General features: G+C 40.4%; 1 protein-coding gene across 1 annotated transcript in view; it reads right to left on the bottom strand.

Moving 5' to 3' along the window:
- Positions 1–17,216, bottom strand: part of CarT (Carcinine transporter) — a 95,998-nt gene extending 78,782 nt beyond the window's left edge. The window contains exon 1 of the mRNA XM_067146368.2: positions 17,170–17,216. Coding sequence (XP_067002469.2) covers positions 17,170–17,202 — 33 coding nt within the window. The 5' untranslated portion in view covers positions 17,203–17,216. The remainder of the gene's footprint in view (positions 1–17,169) is intronic.
- Positions 17,217–21,024: the final 3,808 nt, after the last annotated feature.

The raw sequence follows: 21,024 nt of genomic DNA, 5'->3' as shown, positions 1-21,024 counted from the left end.
AACTCTCAGTCTTAGAAAAGAGCCACTCGCTCTTAAGGTTAAGCCTCTCCCAGGCCACACCAAACTCAACTTTCAAGTTGTCCTCAAAGGACATATACACAGGGGTAAAATACCCAACCTACTGAGGTCTATTAGGTGAGAAAAGATTAATACATGACCTCTAAAATACAACTTGAGAGGAGGCGAACTTGCACTCCTAATACACTTTGCTTTTAAAACCTAATCTGGCTCTGGGCCACTAACGCAAGGGCTAATCCCATACTACAGAGGTGACTTAGAGAAGAACACTTTACATTACATAAACGAAGAAAAGTTTGAGAAAATAAGTTCACCTCAAAACAAATGTGAGTGGGAGCTCGAGAGGGTTAGCACTCTCTATCCCAATATGTAACTTTACAAGAAAAGAAGAAAAGAGTAGTTACATTTTAGGAAAAGGTTACATGATGGAAAACGCTTCGAACCCGCCGCGAGAGTTAAACTGCCGACCTAGCAAGAAAAGAAGATATTAATAGGCCATTACCTGGTAGTAGATCGCTGCCGAGGAAAGAGGCGCTTCCCGCCTCCTGCAATGTACTTAATACACTGAAAGATGGAACAGAAGTGGCTCGGAGACCCCAAAATCAGCAGTTTATATCCTCTCGCGGAAGATTCTAGGCGTTAGGGGAAAAAAAACACCCTCCCACAAAATCTTTATTGGTTCGGGAAAAGAAACCCCTACATAGAGGAAAAGAAACACATTATTGGTGGAAAATTAATTAAAGAAATTCGGGATTGGCTAGATCCAAAATAAGGGGAAAAGGAGGGGTATGCAGCCAACTTAAACCATGACAGAAAGAAATTTAACAAAGAACAAACTCTTGAAATAAAAATTTCTCCAACAAAATAGTTCTTTGATTTCGCACTAGGTCGCACTATTGTTGATCTTCAGTAGTGTCCTCTAGAAGAGAAAGTTCGCACTTCTTACTTCAAGCGGAACAAAAACACATCAAAAGTGACACAGTTCAAAAACTCAAAATTTTCCATGTGGTGACATCTTCTGAGAAAGTAGAGAATTAATAGAATAGATAAAGTTCAACCTTCCTCCAGAAGAGGAGTTTCAACTGGCGCAACTTTTAAATACACGGTGTAGAGGTGTACCGCCCGGTACAGACCTCCCCCCCCAAAAGTTCCTCCAAGGGGTAACACAGAAGAACATAAGCTTTGTTTCCAAAATAAGGTCCAAGTTTTGATGTGTATATTAAGATTAATTGCGGAAGCATTTATAAGATCTTAGTAATTTGGTTGGTTGCAATTTCAAAATTTTGTTGTTGCCGGTGCAGTAAAGTTTTTATGTTTGTAGAAGTTGAATTTCTGAAGATAAACCTTTAATGCTTAAAAGTGAAGAAAAGTTTTGCAATGTCCACCAAATATTGTTGTTAAATTCCCATATGTAGTTATCGCTTAAGGTGACTGTCCATGTAGTTGATGTAGATTGAGTCGAATGGCCGGACCGGCCATTGCAGCTTGCGTCCAACGGGGGCCGCTCGGACCCCTCAAGTACCCTGAGATACCGCTCGCCCGCACTATGAGGGGAGCAGAGGTGTTGAAGTACGCCGCGCCCGCGGTGAACAGATACAGGCTGCGGGCATGTAGGAGGTCGTGCGCCGCACATCAGCCTTGGCCGGGAGGTGAGCTCCGGCTCGCCGTGCACATGTCGTCCTCGCTGGAGAGGAGGGGGCCCATCCCCCTCCCCAGTCGCTGCACGGCGCTGCGCGGCTGCGGGGGCGCTGAAACATTAAAACTAGGCGGCAGAATTGTGTTGGACAATCATCTTCTTTGAGGGTACAGGCTTGTGGAGAGGTTGAGGGGCCAGCGGCGTGTAGATATCTATGGCATTTACTATTATGAAGCCACAGTGTAAGGTGGAGCAGGAGACGGGAGCGTGGTAATGGCCGTGGCAAGAACAGGATGGCAGTTTAACGGGTCGGGGCAGGTTTTACATAAGGCTTACATCTAAAACCAAAATATTACAGAAGGGGCAGAATGCCTTAAAAGTGAAACTCAAAAAAAAAATATAACCTTCATATCCTTTCAAAATACTATGAAGCAAGTTAACACAGAAATTACACCGGTTTCACCTGGGACAGGTGAACTCTAAATATCCTCTCGGTGGCTGGATTACTTAACAATAAGGTAACCGGCGTAAGAAAATCGAGAATGATACAAGGCCCATGAAATCTGGGGGCAAGCTTGCCCGCGGGAACAAAATTTTTGACCATAACCTGGTCACCTACCTTCAAAGTGGTGGGTCTCCGTCCACGATCATACCTTTCCCTAACCTTTTCATGAGACCCTTTAAGATTGGCTTTAGCCTTCTTCCAAAGATCTTTAATGTTATCCGGATCTATTGTCTCGGGTAGAATGTCATTCAAAGACCAGAGGTTAGAGAGCGGCGAGTTGGGAACAAACTTGAACATCAAGGAAGCTGGAGTAAACTTGTGAGATTCATGAACCGCCGAATTCAAAGCAAAAGCTATCCAATGCAGGGACGTGTCCCACCTGGAAGGATCTTCATGATGATAGGCAATGAGTGCGGACCTGAGATTACGGTTAACTCGTTCAGCCAAAGATGGTTGCGGGTAATAAGCAGAAGTAGTTACATGAGATATTGATAAGTCAAAACAGAATTTACGAAATAAATTAGATGTAAAAGCCTTAGCATTATCAGATACGATATATTGACACGGACCAAAAGAAGCAAAAATAGAATTTAAGCAGGTAATGGTGGACTGAGCGGTAGCCAGCTTAGTCGGAAATAACCAGGAAAATCTAGTAAAACCATCTACACATACAAAGATAAACTTGTTGGCATTACCCTTTGACTGGGGGAAGGGTCCCACATAATCGATATACAGGCGTTCCATGGGGCGCGACGCTTGATGAGAAGACAAAAGGCCTACTTTAGTGGACATGGTGGGTTTACTGATCAAACAAGATTTACAAGCTTTTACAAGTTCCCGAATTTCACCGTCCATACCTTTCCAGATGAACATTTCACGAATCTTTTCACGAGTTTTAAAGATACCCAGATGCCCCCCCAATGGGGTCTCATGATAGTATTTGAAGATCATAGGCACGAGAACAGCTGGAACGACAACTTTCATCATCTTGTCATGCCTCGAAGGGCAACATAAAACACCATTCCTCAGAACATAAGGGACGACATGCTCCCCAGAAGAAAGGGTTTCCATTATCGGAGCCAGCGTCGGATCTTCACGTTGGTATTTCTCAATATCCCTAAAAAGCATGGGAGCATCTGTTAAGATGGCATTAACATCAAATAGTGTGGACTCGGGAGGAGATGAACGGTCGACCGGTTCATGGTTCTCAACGTCGTTTGAAAACATACGGCTGAGTCCATCAGCAACCACATTTTCGGTACCTCTGATATGTCGTACATCAAATTGGAAGGCAGAAATACGGATGGCCCAACGGGCTATACGACCAGTACGACGCGGCCTACCTAAGACCCAGCTTAAGGCTTGATTATCTGTCTCCAGGTCGAATTTGACATGTTCCAGATAGAGACGGAACTTTTCTAAGGCGAATAAGACTGCCAAACCTTCAAGCTCATATATGGAGTACTTTGCTTCTTGAACCGATAGAGTCCTAGATGCATAGGCGATGGGACGCCTCCCTAGTTCAGTCTCTTGAAGAAGGACTGCAGCTACAGCTGACGACGACGCGTCCGTTTGGACGATGAATTTCTTCGAGAAATCAGGCATAGCAAGTACAGGGGCATTACAGAGAGCTAATTTAAGATCTTCGAAAGCGGCTTGTTGAGAAGGTCCCCACTCGAATTTGATGCCTTTCCTACGAAGAAGGTTTAAGGGCGCCGCTCTATTAGCAAAATTAGGAATGAACTTCCTGAAGAAATTCACCATGCCAATGAACCTGGCGATACCTTTAATGTCCTTGGGAGGTTTAAAATCACGGATGGCCTGTGTTCTAGAATGATCGACTGCTACACCATCAGGTGACACAATATGCCCTAGGAATGACATAGAGGGCTTAGCAAAGGCAACCTTGGACAACTTAACAGTTAACCCAGCCTTACGAAGGCGATTGAGAACTTCTCGCAAATGATCTAGATGTTCTTCAAAGGTTTCGGAAAATACGACGACATCATCCAAGTAGTGATATAAGTACTCAAATTTGATGTCGGAGAAGACCCTATCTAGTAGCCTAGTGAGCACAGCTGCCCCCGTGGGGAGCCCGAAAGGCACGCGGTTGTATTCATATAAATTCCAGTCCGTGGCAAACGCTGTAAGATGTTTAGACTCTTCGGCAAGGGGAATTTGATTATAGGCCTGATTCAAGTCCAAGATGGTGAAGAACTTGGCCTTACGAAACCATGAAAAGCAAGAATGAAGGTCGGGAAGGGGCACAGATTGCAACACCACCTTCCGATTGAGAGCCCTGTAATCAATGACAGGCCTGAAGCCTCCTTGAGGTTTCGGTACTAGAAAAATAGGCGAAGAATACGCTGACTTAGAGGGCCTAATAATACCATCCTTCAACATCTGATCGATGATTTCTTTCAGAGCCTTCATTTTAGGTGGAGATAGCCTATACGGTGGAAAACGGACAGGAATAGAATCCGTGACCTCAATTTTGTATTCAATAAGGTCAGTAACACCAAGAGTATCAGAGAACACCTCGGGAAACGACTGACACAGTTTGCGAATACTATCAGCCTGCTCCTCAGGTAGATGTCTAAGGTCTAACAACATCTCATCCTGGGTAGGCGAAATAGATGAACATGACACAGAATTACACTTTAATAGTGGGATTTTACAACTAGAAGCAAATTTGAATGTGCACGACCTAGACTGCAGATCGAGCACAAGACCAGTGTGAGAAATAAAGTCAGCTCCCAATATAATGGGGCAAGACAATTGCTTAGCCACAAACAATTTAACTTTCCATGTAAACTTAAAAACACGAATTTTGACCAGTAAGGAACCTAGAATTTCTAATGGAGATGAATTAGCCGAAACGTATTGAACAGGAGAAGAGACATAGTCAGGGAGTTTACAAACAGATTTCAATTTAGAATACCAATCAGCCGAAATAATGGAACAAACACTGCCTGAATCTAAGAGAGCTGTTATAGGCTCGTTATTTAACTCAATCTTAAGAAAAGGAACAGGTGCGGGGGTATCCGCCGCAATCCTAAGACACTCTTTAGGGCATTCAAACGATGAATTTGAAGGCTGGTCGTTCTCTGCATTTACAACCTGTTTACTAGGGGCTGAGTCTCGGGAAGATGGATTAGTCGGCTCAGCCGACGCCACTAGTCACTTTTTATTATTGGCATAGCTGGAATTTGCACCAGAAGTTGAGCAGGAGGGGGTGCTATTTGAGTTTGGGCAATTCTTGGCGATATGTGAGAAGGCCCCACACTTAAAACAGCCTTGTGATGACCCTGCTCCATTCCTTGTCCCACTTGACTTGATCAGAGGACACTTATTCCGCAGATGGTCAGGCGACCCGCAAGCATAACATTTACGGGGATTGACTGGTCGGCGAGGTGGAGGCCGAGTGTTACTAAAGGAAGGCGGGGGTTCTTTCGCGACACGCAAAGAATCGGCGTATCTAACTCCTTCCGCTGAGACTGCCAATGCTTCAAGTTCCGAGAACGTTTGCGGGCACGCCGCGAAACACAAATATGACCTATAGGATGGTGAAATACCTTCCACAATAGCTTGTACAATTTGATCCTCAGGGAAGTGAAGAGCAAACACCCTAGTATAAAACTTAATGTCTTGGATGAAGTCAGCCAAGTTTTCATCCAAGCGCTGTACACGGTAATAGTACTTCTGAATCAGGGAGGACCTGGCCCTAGCCGGGATGAAGTTAGCTAGCAAATGGGCATGGAAATCCTCAATAGATGATTGCTCGGCAATGGCTCTTACGATTTTATCAGAGAGAATACCAATAGCATACGGATAGATAATTTGCAAAATTTGACATGGCGAAAGAGAAAAAACAAGAGCATGATCCTGAAATTCCACTAGAAATCTTAAAAATGAAATTACGTCACTGGTGGTATTAACGGAAAACTTGGATATACCTCTGAGCAACATTGCCAATGGATGAGGCAAGCTGCTAAACCCGGGCGACATAGTAGGTAAAGGTTTCAATGGCAAGGAAGTTAATTCAGCACGTACATTGTTCAACGATGTGCGGCGTTCAGACTCGTTGTCCAATGGGGCAGAGATAGTTTGAGCAGCAACGGTTATCCTATTGCCTTCTCCCTTAGCAGGATCTTCCTCACTACTTACATTCACAACGGTGGGCTGATCAGATTTGGGAGGAACTTCCCCAGTTAACAATTGAGTGACTTTACTAGACAATTCAGAGATAGTTTCAAGGAGCGTATTAGCTTGCTTCCTCTGAACGTCATTCACCTTCAGAGACAACAGATCATTAACTCTATTTGAAAAGTGATATAGCCTGCCTTGCACACGCTTAATTTGATTAGGAGACGGATCGTTTTCATCAAAAAAGCTGACTACAGATGCTAGCCCAGTAATATTCTCGACGATCGTGGAAAGAGACTCATCAATTTCTTTCTCTCCCAAATTGGGGATGGAAATGGGCAAATCAAGGGACTCTCTAAGCTTGTTGGTGTCGATTGCAACCGTGCCTCCAGATTGCACATTTCTGATAGTTAACTCGTATATCAACTCCTCTTTGCGCAAATAGTTAAGTAGGAGAACATCGCGAGGGCCGGGCATGATGACAGAACAATTTTGAAAAACTCAAAAAATTCCAGCAACTGAGACAATTATTAGAGTTCGAATCAAAGCAATGTTTAGCCGTCAAAAGGGGCTAAATTGAGACCCATTCAACCACGCTCTGCTACCACTTGTTACCGAGTTTTGTGGTAGTTAAGCATGAAAGAAGGTGCTGGGTGGTGAATAGGTCTCAAGCTACTAAAGAGAAATTAAATTTTAAAATTTAATTAGGTTATATTTTCTTTTCAAAATTAGGTAACAACAAATAGAACAGGTACTTAGTAGCCGAAATACAACTTGAAATGTACAATTACAGGGATTAAAGAATTTGGGCTTCGAGCCCTGAAAACACAATTCTTGAGCAACTAGCTCAACTTTACGATATACCAATTTCAACAAAAGGGGCAGAAGACCCCAATCAAACCCTGGAGCCCTTGCTCCAAATTACACAGCAAAGCCACCTCGAGGCATACAACTCTCAGTCTTAGAAAAGAGCCACTCGCTCTTAAGGTTAAGCCTCTCCCAGGCCACACCAAACTCAACTTTCAAGTTGTCCTCAAAGGACATATACACAGGGGTAAAATACCCAACCTACTGAGGTCTATTAGGTGAGAAAAGATTAATACATGACCTCTAAAATACAACTTGAGAGGAGGCGAACTTGCACTCCTAATACACTTTGCTTTTAAAACCTAATCTGGCTCTGGGCCACTAACGCAAGGGCTAATCCCATACTACAGAGGTGACTTAGAGAAGAACACTTTACATTACATAAACGAAGAAAAGTTTGAGAAAATAAGTTCACCTCAAAACAAATGTGAGTGGGAGCTCGAGAGGGTTAGCACTCTCTATCCCAATATGTAACTTTACAAGAAAAGAAGAAAAGAGTAGTTACATTTTAGGAAAAGGTTACATGATGGAAAACGCTTCGAACCCGCCGCGAGAGTTAAACTGCCGACCTAGCAAGAAAAGAAGATATTAATAGGCCATTACCTGGTAGTAGATCGCTGCCGAGGAAAGAGGCGCTTCCCGCCTCCTGCAATGTACTTAATACACTGAAAGATGGAACAGAAGTGGCTCGGAGACCCCAAAATCAGCAGTTTATATCCTCTCGCGGAAGATTCTAGGCGTTAGGGGAAAAAAAACACCCTCCCACAAAATCTTTATTGGTTCGGGAAAAGAAACCCCTACATAGAGGAAAAGAAACACATTATTGGTGGAAAATTAATTAAAGAAATTCGGGATTGGCTAGATCCAAAATAAGGGGAAAAGGAGGGGTATGCAGCCAACTTAAACCATGACAGAAAGAAATTTAACAATGAACAAACTCTTGAAATAAAAATTTCTCCAACAAAATAGTTCTTTGATTTCGCACTAGGTCGCACTATTGTTGATCTTCAGTAGTGTCCTCTAGAAGAGAAAGTTCGCACTTCTTACTTCAAGCGGAACAAAAACACATCAAAAGTGACACAGTTCAAAAACTCAAAATTTTCCATGTGGTGACATCTTCTGAGAAAGTAGAGAATTAATAGAATAGATAAAGTTCAACCTTCCTCCAGAAGAGGAGTTTCAACTGGCGCAACTTTTAAATACACGGTGTAGAGGTGTACCGCCCGGTACAATAATAATTAGAATATTATTTGACCCAATATGTAAAATTTATTCATAAAAGTTACAGTCTAACATGTTAAAGCATCGTATGCCAAGATAGTTGATACCGGATGTTGAGCAAGACAGTGAGTCGGTGGACATTGCTTCATATTTCCGTATGACCGTGAGAAAGGATGGTGTAACCAAGCGCTGGCAAGGATCGACACGTGTAGTAGATGCTGACCAAGCAAAATTTTTCAGCCAATGGAAACTGAGGACTTGGGAAACATGGAGGCTACACCGCGCCAAATCTTAATTCCAGGATGACCAACGTGCTCAGTTGATAAAGTCAGTTTCTGTCGGAAATCGGTTTTCTACAGTTTCAGAAGTCAGATATATTTGGAAATGTAATATAAAAATTGGTGGAAGTGATTTGCTAGTGTTTGAGCTGTGTTTTGTCAATACATCACAATAAATATTGTGTCATCATATACGACGAATTTTCTGATTGGTGGTTGGTTCAGACACCCGGGAACCCCAGTATTAATGGCGTCACCAAAGCCTCCTCAGTAACCTTAGCTCTGGAGAGCGTCACTCTGTGTTAAATGCTTGGATAGTGCGGAAGCACAAATTCTGAATTGGTGATCGTGATTCCAGTAACAGTATCTGGTTCTAAATGATATCTTAAATTGTGCAGTTGGAAGATTTTACTGTTCTTAATTAAACGGAATAGTATATTTTAGCAGTTTACTTTCAATATATAAAGACGGTGTTTAGTGACCGCTGAGTAACAAGTGTAGTGGAAACGTGCTATTGTTTCACTATTCCGCGACGGGCGCGTTTCGCGATGAACGTCCGTAGCGAACCGTGTGCTGCTTTTTAAACTGTATTCTCACCCTTTAAATGAAGTGTATATATATGTGAATCAGTGTGTTTAGCTGATCTTTTAAAGAGAAAGGGTATTTCGGCTCGTAGCATTAAGCAGCGAAGATATTGTCAACCATAGTCTTCTGTGTTCCAGTGGAATATTTCCAGCAAGATGATGGCTACAACCGTAGAAGAAGGAAGTGTATTCCCACATGCTAATACTGTGATTGACATGGAGTAGATCACTAAATTAGCAGGGGTGTAAGCTGCTATCCTGGTATCTCGAGAGTCGTCATGTAAATACAGTAAGGCGCATGTGTTATTTATGGCATGATATGTAAGTTATGTTAAGGTACTAGGGCAGTGTAGATAGAATTTTTAATTTTCATGTAAAGTAAGCCTGACGGCATGTGTTTGTTTCATTTTGTTACTATGATAGTTTCGGATACGAGAATAATGCATGTTTATTTTATTTTTATTTTGCTTTATGATTAGATGATTGGGAAAATGAGGGATTGATAGGATTAGTTGTTGTTTATTTACGCATGTTACTTAGTATAGGATATTCCATGTTTTCCTTATATTTTTATGCTAGAAGGGCTAGATTGACAGGTTCATCTTTATACAACGTTAAACACGTATTAGTTCATTTTATTTCGGTTATTCAGAGAGACAGGTATAGCTATTCTGCATGATGCATGGTTTTACAGAAGCTGACAGAAGGAGCTGCAGAACGCCGTTGTTAAAATAAGATCTTTGAAGTTAAGTTGGATTCTGTTTGCCTGATGGTCTGCAAAGGACACGAACTGCGTCTCATAATGTGGAAGGCCAATGGGATTTATGAGAAATAATGAGATAAAAATTGCATGCTGAATTATAATGAATTGATGCAGGCTGATTGTACGCCTGACAAGATAAAAAGTATTGTGCAGATGTGTGTGCCTGCCTAGTGTCTTCTGAGTGTATATTGTGATCAGAATGGACAGTATTAATTCCAGACTATTGAGTCTGATGATATTCAGTGGTAACAGCATGCTAAGAAGGTATGAATATACGTGAGTTTCCATGTAGCCGGCGAAAGGCGTTATCTCATGGCAAGCTAATTTCTGGCCTGTGTTTATCTGTAGGTGTGAAGGAGACGATACTTCCTTATGACCGCTCCGGGAGTAAGAATCTAAACTTTAGCACAGTGTTGAGTTCAACATTTCTTTTCAGCTCGTAATCTACCCGGAAGTACATGACGGATGACCGCGCTGTTGAGCGCTTAAATGCAGCAGAAGGAGGCAATATTGCCCATTGCTTTCTTCGTGATATCAAGGGTTATTTATATGTTTTCCCTTACAGGATGATGTTTTACATTGTTATTTGTGATTGTATACCTTGTCTCGTTGTTTTAAAAGGGAACAGCCCGAGTGCTGAAGTATTGATGGTTTATCTAGTTCTGTCTAGATCTTTTGCAGTGAATCGGGTTTCACATTAGAATCTGTGTAGCATTTAAGACTTTACTCGATATCCGATGTATATAGATGTGTCTAGTTTGATTATTTAAATTGTTGTAAATATAGTGTAGGATTTGCCCCTAGTATTTTGCATAAATTACATAGCGTCCATTGCGTCTTAATTATTTTCCTTTTCGTCGTAACTTTTATTTATAATGTAACTTTTATTTAACGGTAACATTTCGGCGACTCTCGTGTTTTTAACTTTGGAAACCGTATCGTTGTGATGCGATAGTGTGAAACTCCATACGGAAATACCACATGTCAGTGTTTGCGTACACTTGTTGCCATACAATATAAACATTGGACTATAAGAAGAAGCTCAGTCTTGATGTATATAGTGTTCTTGTTGAACTTGATTTTTGATTTCAAAATGTGGTATTATCATTCAAGTAACGTTCTAATTTCGACTTATTTCTTATATTTTGAGTTTATTTTTTACAAGTTATTTTTCTTGATTTACTTGTTTTCTCGTGATATGATCGGGGATATTTATCAATAAATCCATCTTACCCCCTATGATTGTTTCTCATTCGTGTTATACCTCCATTTCCTGTCATTGATTGATATTTTAGAGTAGAACTTCGACTTTTTATCCTGACCCAACCGACAACCTACCCACACTCTGCCCAACCCTGAGTTAGTCGGATGTTCTTACAGGAATGGAGGCATCCTCCTAGAGGGTATTCACCCCTGGGTACGGTACATTACAGTACTCTCATTGGGCACTGACATCTTTGTGTATTTTTCAAAGAATCCTTTGAAAGCTGGGTGGTTTACCTTATTAAACGCAATTTCCGCTTGTGTAAGAGAAGCACACACAAATCGATGTTGAATTCCTTCAGATTTTGAATTTTTGAAGAACACTTTTCAATGTATTCCGTAATAAACGTTGTCGCGAGTTATTTGTTTGAAGAGTCTTGTTCTTTTGATGCTTAGAACTGGAAATGTGTTGTGTGATGCTGTCTCGCTGGTGTTTTTCATCTAACAAAATTCCTGAATTGCAAATACTACACCGTATTACAGTTCCATCTGTTTCTACGATATCTTGTTTGAATTCCTGAGACAGAGAAAATAATCGGCCCCTGGACACCTTTGGCATAGCAAAATCTAGTAATACATTCGTTTTGCACTCACGATCAACAGACTACTGATTCCGGTGAAATTAAGAGGATGAAGGTGAGAGAAAGAGGGTTTGCGCATACACAATATTATTTTCCGTTGTTAAAGGTGTTCGTGGAATGAAATACGCATTCCCATTGTAGCGAGCTACTTGTTCTGGTAAAGTGAGAGAAAGAGGATTTGCGCACACACAATATTATTTTCCATTGTTGCATTGTGTTTTCAGTCCCGCGTTTACTGAAAGTGAAATGGAATGAAACTCACAAGTCATAACTCTTTATAAATAATAAAATGCGTCCTAGAAGATTATTAAAAAGCTACCGTATAGACAAAAATGAGAAAGAAGGGAAAATAGGGGAATATGGGCACCGTTGAGAAAAAAAGGGATAAAAGTATCAAAAAGGGATAAAATATGCTAGAAAAATGCCTCCTTTCTCAACTAGAGAAAAATCTTACACTGTAGTATCTTTCCGAAGAGCTTTAATTTAGACTGAGGGAAAAGGTGCGCACCAAAAAATCCTAACACTCGTTATGACGTTTGGTCGCAACTTTGAAGTTGGTATGTGCACTGCCGTGGTTGTTGTCAAATATACTCATTGTTGCGCTGTATTGCGCGTTGAACACTTCATTGAAAACTCTCAATCAGGACGAATGGAAATGAATAGTGTGATGACTCCCTCTGAATTACATGTTAACAGACACGGCGTACGTTTTCTGCGCCACCTGCAGCGCTGATGTCGATGTAAAGGCAAGTAGGTGCCCGTTTTGTCGGCTTCAAGCGGAAGTGTGTAAACGTTTTCGGTAGTTGTATATACGCCAGATATCTGGCGTTAACTTTTTCTAAACTGAAAAATGAAAAATATTAAGTATTTGAGAAGTAGGACGTATATTTCGGCATATTTTTCAAATTTCTACCTCATGTGGATATAGGTACAACTTGCTATGTCCCGGGTTGCAAGAAGGGTAATGATTAGGGCAAGGCATTTGATGATTTTGGATCTTTTTGTATGAAGGCCGAAAGATAGCTCGAGTATATATACATGTGTTTCATGAATCGATTGATCAAATAAGGGCAAATTGTTAGGGCATTTTGTTTTTGCATTTTTTCCGTTTACAAGAAATGGGTCGTTTTTGGAGCAATTTAGGTCAATTTTGGCATTTTTAATTGTTTTCTGGTAAGTGATATATATATCGTTATATTTGGATATTTAATTAATATTATTTATGTTTACAGTGGTTGTCTATTATGTTTAACTTAGACAAATTACTTGCTCAAGAAATAAAATAGACTTGCAACATAACCTGCTGCCACTAGTTTTCAAGGAAAGAGTATTTTCAACTCGATTACACTTCCAAGAAAACATAATATAAGCAGTACCTGCTTCCCCTATATGTAAGACGCATAATGGACTCGCCCAAGCTGGTCATTGCTCCTTATCTTCAGCTGGATAAGAAGGAAGTCAGTCGCCCACGCGCTGAGAGTCGAGTGATTTCTTTGTTGACAAGTACCGTAAGATGCCCGAAGTTAAAGGAAGTGCAATTGTTAAATTAAAACAATTTGTTACACAATATGGAGAAAATATTTTTTCCACTGATGGGAAAATATTATTTTGCAAAGTGTGTGATGTGCGAATTTCAGCAGAAAAGAAGTTTACAGTTGAACAACATGTGTCGCGAGAAAAACATAAACGTGGTGTGCAGCGACTTGAAGATAAAAGAAACCGGGGCTTATAGCAGACACTACTGGGTGAATCTTCAACATTTTCTCCGTTTTGTGAGAAACTGTGTACGGTACAGCATGTTTGTGTGCCGATATTCAACTGAACAAATTGAACCATCCAAAGCTGCGTACATTCCTAGAAGAGGAAACTGGAAAAATCTATACCAGATCCCAGAACGTTAAGAAGAACCTACGTTGTACGGTGCTATGACAAAACATTACAAGAAATAAGGATAAGGTTAGGAGACGGAAACATATGGGTGTGCACAGATGAAACAACAGACAGTATGAGATGACATATAGCCAACGTTATTGTAGGCGTCCTGGAAGCAGGGAATGTTGGAGAACCATTTCTACTACATTGTGAGCAACTGGACAAAGGTAATTGGTCAACAATTAGCAAACTGTTTGATCAGTCTTTGAGGCTATTGTGGCCCGATGGCATTCGGAATGCCAATGTGCTGCTTTTAATAACAGATGCAGCACTCTACATGGTGAAGGCTGCAAATTTGTCACGTGCGCTCTTCACGAAAATGGTGCATGTCACATGCCTAGCCCATGCGTTACATCGGACCGCGGAGGAGGTACGACATAATTTTCCTGAAGTTGACAAGTTAATTGGGTGCATAAATAAAGTGTTTTTAAAAGCCCCATCTAGAGTTCTAGCATTCAAAACAGAAGTTCCTGAAATTCCCTTGCCCTTTTCACCTGTTTTGACTAGATGGGAACGTGGATTGAGGCTTGTTGTTATTACTGCGAGAACTTTGAAGTTGTAAAGAAAGTGGTCGATTCCTTCGACAAAACTGAATCTGGATGAATAAAAACAGTGCAGGAACTCTTGGTTGACAAACAGATTGCAGGTAAACTTTCCTACATAAAAACAAATTTTGGATCCCTTCCTAATGCAATAATCCCAAGTGCCACTAGTGGAGCAGCTGCAAATTGTGTATAAAGTTGTGAATGATCTGAATCGTGTGTGTGATAACGTGGGTGAGGTTGTATCCGTGAAATTGAATAAGGTGTTGCAAAAGAACAGTGGGTATAAAACTTTGTGTTCTATTGGCAAAGCATTGTTGGGTGAAAATTCTTCTCTTACCAACTGTGAATTGAATCCGGGAGATATTGCTTGTTTTCAGTATGCACCAATTGTTTCAGTTGAGGTACAGAGAAGCTTCTCCATGTACAGATCGTTACTTGCAGACAATAAGCAATCGTTTTCATTTGAGAACCCACGCAAAGATTTCATTGTGCATTTCAATTGGGATTTATTGTAAACAATCACTGAAGTTTGTTTTCTTAAATATTCTTTGTTAATTAGATGACACCTATTTGCTAGGAGAGTATGTGAAGAATATGCCAGGTCTAAAATATTTAATTTTTTCACCAGGGGTGGCAAAGTGGTATTTACTTTGTTAGTAACAAAAATAATCTAAACTTAATGCATTGTCATCCATTAAAATTCTCTCTCAAACCAGATAACCGTTTCTTAAAGGATTAATAAATAAGTGATTTACGAATAATTTATTGGTCATATTTTTCAAATTTTGTCATTTTAAAACCATTTTTAGGTTATAAATGCATTTTTATTTTACTTTTTCTTGCTATTTTTTGGTCATTAAATGCCTTGCCCTAGTTATGATGAACAGTCGAATGAAAAAAAAACACGTTTTTTCACCCCAAAAGATCCCAATCTCTTCTCCAAGTGGTCGAAGAATATTCCACGATAAGATCTTGAGTGATAAAAGTCGTATCTGTGAGCTGCATTTTACGGCCGAACTTTTCCAAAACTGCGACAGTTTCATTATTAATGCTGAAAAAGTGGAAATTCGAAGACAGAGATGTAAACTGGATCGCGCTGCAGTTCCGCACATTCTTCCAAATCTTTCGATATATACAGAGTGTGTCAGAACTATACCGCAAAAAAAAAAAAAAAAATCAGGGATGCTCTTCGTGTTATGTTGCAGTCGGATTGGCGGAGAATATGTATATTTTCGAGAAAATCAGGTTACTTCGTTACTTCCATATCAACGCCAATCTACCAAATCAGATGTCCTTTCCACTCATGATTATTCCATACTGGACTCCCCTAGTATTAGCTCTGTATGCTCTAGTGCTGGTCATAACTCAAAGGTTAGTGCTGATAATCCGAGAAAATGGACACTAAACAGTGACATCTTACTTTCTAAGGTTACAACTGATAACTGCAACAGAGTTTGTTATATAGTCAGTTCCGTTCAGAATGGGTCTGCGTTGCCTGTGAGTTGTACCACTTTATGAGAAACACAATGGGCCTAAGTTGCCTGTGATTAGTACCACTATGTGATGAAAACTATGGGACTGCGTTGCCTGAGAGTAGTACCATTATGTGAGGAACACTCTGGGTTTGTGTTGCCTGTGAGTGTTACCATATGTGTGATACACCGTGGGTCTACATTGCCTATGATCAGTATCACTATGTGAGGTGATTGGTGATGATTATTGTTTTATGAGGAAGTACAACTAGGCAGCCATCCTCTATATAACACTAATCAGAGGAAGAAAATGGAAGGGATCCGACACTTCGAAAAATGAAAATATCGGCCAAAGGAAGACAAGGGCCACGAAGGGCGTGAAAATTAAAAACTCCCTAGCCCTCGCAAACCTAATAGCGTCGGGGTCAGAAAAGAACAAGAGTTTATCAAGGGAGGTCGGATAGAATAGAAGAAAGTGAGGAGCCTGGCACAAGTAAGTGGAAGCAATGCCTGTACCCAGCTGAGGGCCCCGTGGTCGCCAACCCACGCTCCGAAGATCAGAGCCCCTGGGGCCTATCACTATGTGAGCGACACCATGCGTATACGTGGCCTGTGATTAGTTCCACTATGTGAGGAACACCATGGATCTGCGTTGCTTGTGAGTAATACCCTTATGTGCGAAACACCATGGGTTTGTGTTACCTGTGAATGGTGTCATTGTATGTTGCATACCATGGGTCTACATTACCTGTGATTAGTACCACTCTAGGAGGAACGCCATGGTTTTGCTTTACCAGTGGTTAGTACCTACCATTATGAGGGGCCGGTGACCTGGATTTTAGACCCCTTTGGACAACAATCTTTATCTTTGAAAATAAGCAATTGTGAATTGGTTCCACTGATTGTTTTGGATTCATGGTCATTTTTTCGTCTATGCAGTGGATATATTTTGAAGTTTTAATTATTGTGTCATTTCATTGCACCTCGTATCATTAGGAGCTGATGACCTAGGTGTTAGGCCCCTTTAAACAACAAACATCATTATCATCGTACCCCTAATGTTTATGCAAAGCTCATAGCATAACCATTGTGCAGGCTAGAGTATACGTTAGTAACTTTGCATGCTAATCTCTGACTGCTTAAAAGTACGGGCTATAAATACTGACAGGGTCTTATTAGACTCTATTGTGGTATCCATGTATGAGTTTTAGAAGTGTGGTGATCCAGGATTAAATCATTATACCATTCATAATCTACAACATAAAGACGCAATCTTTATAGATGCTTTTCCGATTGTTAATTAATCATGCTCTCCAACCACCTAAAGAAAGCTGATGCTGACGTATTTAATTACTTACATTTGTAGAAGATTGCTGTTCCTTGGTCTCCATGATCTGTCAGTCTGTTCCTCCTTCAAGACACAAACTGAGCAGGTGAAGCCCCACGACAGTAGTTACTTGTTGCACTTAGAACGCTTCCTAGTCATTGACAGCATTGGCAAATCTAACTCAGAAACCCTAAAGGTCAAACATAATTTAGAGCAGGACGGCTATACCTTGGTCAGCACATTTGATCTTCTATGAACGATTACACAGGTGTGCCAGAAAGGATAAATAATGGCTTCAGTTGATCAGAGTCCTAAATATGATCCGAAGTTAGTGAGTTCGATTCTAAACGAAGTAGGCCTAATACAAATAAACTTTCAACCTATTAGGGCGTTGTTCAGTACATAAGTACTCATCAAATAGATGTTAAGTACAGAAGAACAATGTTCAACCAGTTACCAGTGGGATTTGAACCCACAAGTAAGAGCATCCGACGCGAGATGGAAGGATTATTATTATTATTATTATTATTATTATTATTATTATTATTATTATTATTATTATTATTATTATTATTATTATTATTATTATTATTATTTAGGGATAGCCTCCTTACCTCTTACCCGGAGGCCCCGAGTTCGGGTCCCAGCCAGGTCAGGGATTTTTACCTAGATTTGTGGGCTGGTCCACTCAGGTCCACTCAGCCTACGTGATTACAATTGAGCAGCTATCTGAACGGTGAGATGGTGGCCCCGGTCTAGGAAACAATGAACAACTGCCGAGAGGATTCGTCGAGCCGACCACATGGCACCCCGTAATCTGCAGACCTTCGAGCTGAGCTGTTGCGCCATGAGGTTTGGTTTTAGATGTTGATGATGCTTATTATTATTATTATTATTATTATTATTATTATTAGTATTAGTATTAGTATTAGTATTAGTATTAGTATTAGTATTAGTATTACGTAGGGCGAGTCATAAGCCATAGCAATTATTTTTTCTCGCGAACAGGTGACAACACGGAAAATCTAAGATATGCATTTGAAAACGTACGGTATGCACTTGCGTATGATGCCACTAGATGGTGTATGTAAAAAAACAGTGTGGGTATAAGCATGTCTCCAAGTTCAGTGTGTGAGTGAGAGCGTCACAAAATGGAAGTCGCTTACAACGGTGGGGATGGGAGGTTCTTCCACACCCGCCTTATTCGCCTGATTTGAGCCCATGTGACCATGATCTAATCCCCAAAGTCAAGAAGCCATTACGTGGACAACAGTTTGCTAACAAAGAAGACATCGTAACAGCATTTCGGAGGGAGGGGTCACACGTCAGCGATACACATGCGGCGGATGGTATTCAGCGCCTGCCCCACCGCTGGCAACGCATAGTGGAAACCTTGGGTGATTATTTCGAAGGTCTGTAACCAGTGGAGACCTGTCCTTTTTACGTAGTCTTATGCATTTGCTATCTATACCATAGTAAAACAATGTTTACCAATGGCCTGTGTTCTGTCACTTTCCTACGAGAATCTCCCGAAGTCAGAATTTGTCTTCAGGCACTATACATAAGTACATGCCCTGTATGTATGTTCAGTCTTCAGCCCTAAGGCTGGTTGGGTCTTCAACAGCTTTGCCATCAGCTGTCATAGATGGCCTAGGCATCACTGAAGAGGCGTACTAGGGAAATGAGGAGTGAGGTAGTTCCCCGTTGCTTTCCTCGCCGATCCAGAAGTTGCTATTACAATCAATCTGCCAAGCCCACTGAAATGCATGCACCAACCGACCCTATGAGCAACATTTTCACACCATTCATAACAGGGACTAGCTGCATAAGGAATGGCATTACTGGGATCGCTCATACCTCAGTCACTTTCATACTGTCAAAGCCAAGGATAAGACAGAGACAGATCTATGAAAGTAACAAAATTGCTCTAGCCTATACCAGAAGACATAGTGCACTGGCTAGGTCCCGCCAGCAAAGGCAAGTACATGCCCGATATTTCCAAATGCGTAGGCCTATCTTAGATTTTCCGCGTTGTCTCCTGTTCGCGAGAAAAAAAAATATAGTTGCCATGACTTATGACTCCACCCTCGTATTATTATTATTATTATTATTATTATTATTATTATTATTATTATTATTATTATTATTATTATTATTATTATTATTATTATTACAGTGATTCCGTGGCTCACAGAGCATCCACTGACTGAATGGCTGGGCAGGGGATTACTTAGAGCAAACGTTTACTTTAACTAATTTGGAAATTTTATTTATTTCCTTTCTTAACATTCAGAAGGAGTAATTCAATGACATAAAAAGGAACATCAGAAACATTAACAACGAACTCGTCAGCTCCAACAATGCCTTGGACTTAGAAGTCCTAAGTCAAGTACAAAATAAACTGAGAGAATCTCCCAGTCGCTAACTTACATACGAAAGAGCATAATTGCTCCTGATAGTTACAATGTTATGAAAGAGTATAGATGCTCCGATCAGGTACAATTTATAGAAATCTCAGCTCCAAGATACAAGATGCTAGCCTCAATCAAGCAATCAGTTGCAATTTACAATGTAAGTTACACTCGATAACCTCCAGGATGACCCCACTACAAAGTGTGCATACACTGGTTGCTCCATTGTGGGCTTATCTATTACAGAGTTCCACGATTAGTTTAACCAAAACGTAGACACGGTTACACTAAGAACAATAAATAATATGCAAGGGCATAATTACCCATACTACGAGGCCTTAAGAATAAAAAGAAAAGATTACACACAACAGATCATGAAGGAGGGGAAACACTAGCATTCCTTAAGGATCATTTTAGAAAAGGCGAGAACCTAATTGGGCTTAAGTCCCAATGACACATGGGCTAATCCCATACTAAAAAGGATAACTAAAGAGGAAAAATTTAACAGCCGAGCTAAGATTTCCAAAATTTAGAGGTTTAAAATTTTAGTCAACCAGCTCAAAAGTTCAAAAGGGGAGAGATCTGAGGGTCACCACTTGTGCTCTCTTACATTAATTTTTTCTCAGTAGGGAACGAAAATAGAGTCCTAAGACTGCGCAGAAGGTCCTACATTTCATCCCCAAAAGAAAATATATTACATGTTAGATTTTTAGAAAACTTATGAAAACTTCCCCTCGAACTACCCGCTGGCGCGATCACATGTTTAGATAAATTCTGCCATTACCTTGTAGCGCTGGATCTTCTTCAAGCCGGCCGCACCCTGCCCCTTAGCCCCTTCTGGCCTCTGTCAAGTCGCACTCTCAAGAACTGGAGCAAATCAGACAAGATGACCCTAAAGTGATCTCCTCAAATAGTTCCTTAGGGAAAAGTTCCAGATTAAATTAAAATACAAAGCCCTAATATGATAAATTTCCATACACGCCTCCGGGTTTGATTGGCTAGAGAACAAAATTACAGGCATGTGATAGAGAGATTACATTAGAGGAGAAACCAGGTACATAAAAAATCACCAAAAAATAGGTTTACCAACTACGTGCATAAAGATACCTTCAGCAATTAGTTTCTTTTTTGTCCACCAGAGAAGAAAGTTTTAGAATGTTTTTAGCATTTCGTGTTCACTGACATAGATGACCATAGAGAAGGCGCGCAGTTTAAGTAGCTGGGAAAGGTATACTCCTGGTATTATTATTATTATTATTATTATTATTATCATTATTATTATCATTATTATTATTATTATTATTATTATTATTATTATTATTATTATTATTATTATTATTATTATTATTATTATTATTACTGCATTTCCATGACGTAACTCATGCTATGAAGCCTGCTATTTTGCCAAACCTTGTCTTATAATGTACATACAGTTTAACTATATATTACATACCACCATTATACTAAGCTGTAGT

The sequence above is a fragment of the Anabrus simplex genome, chromosome 4 (assembly GCF_040414725.1).
Source record: "Anabrus simplex isolate iqAnaSimp1 chromosome 4, ASM4041472v1, whole genome shotgun sequence".
Lineage (NCBI taxonomy): Eukaryota > Metazoa > Arthropoda > Insecta > Orthoptera > Tettigoniidae > Anabrus > Anabrus simplex.
Note: the sequence above shows the minus strand (reverse complement) of the source record. Positions and strands in the feature narration are given on the sequence as shown.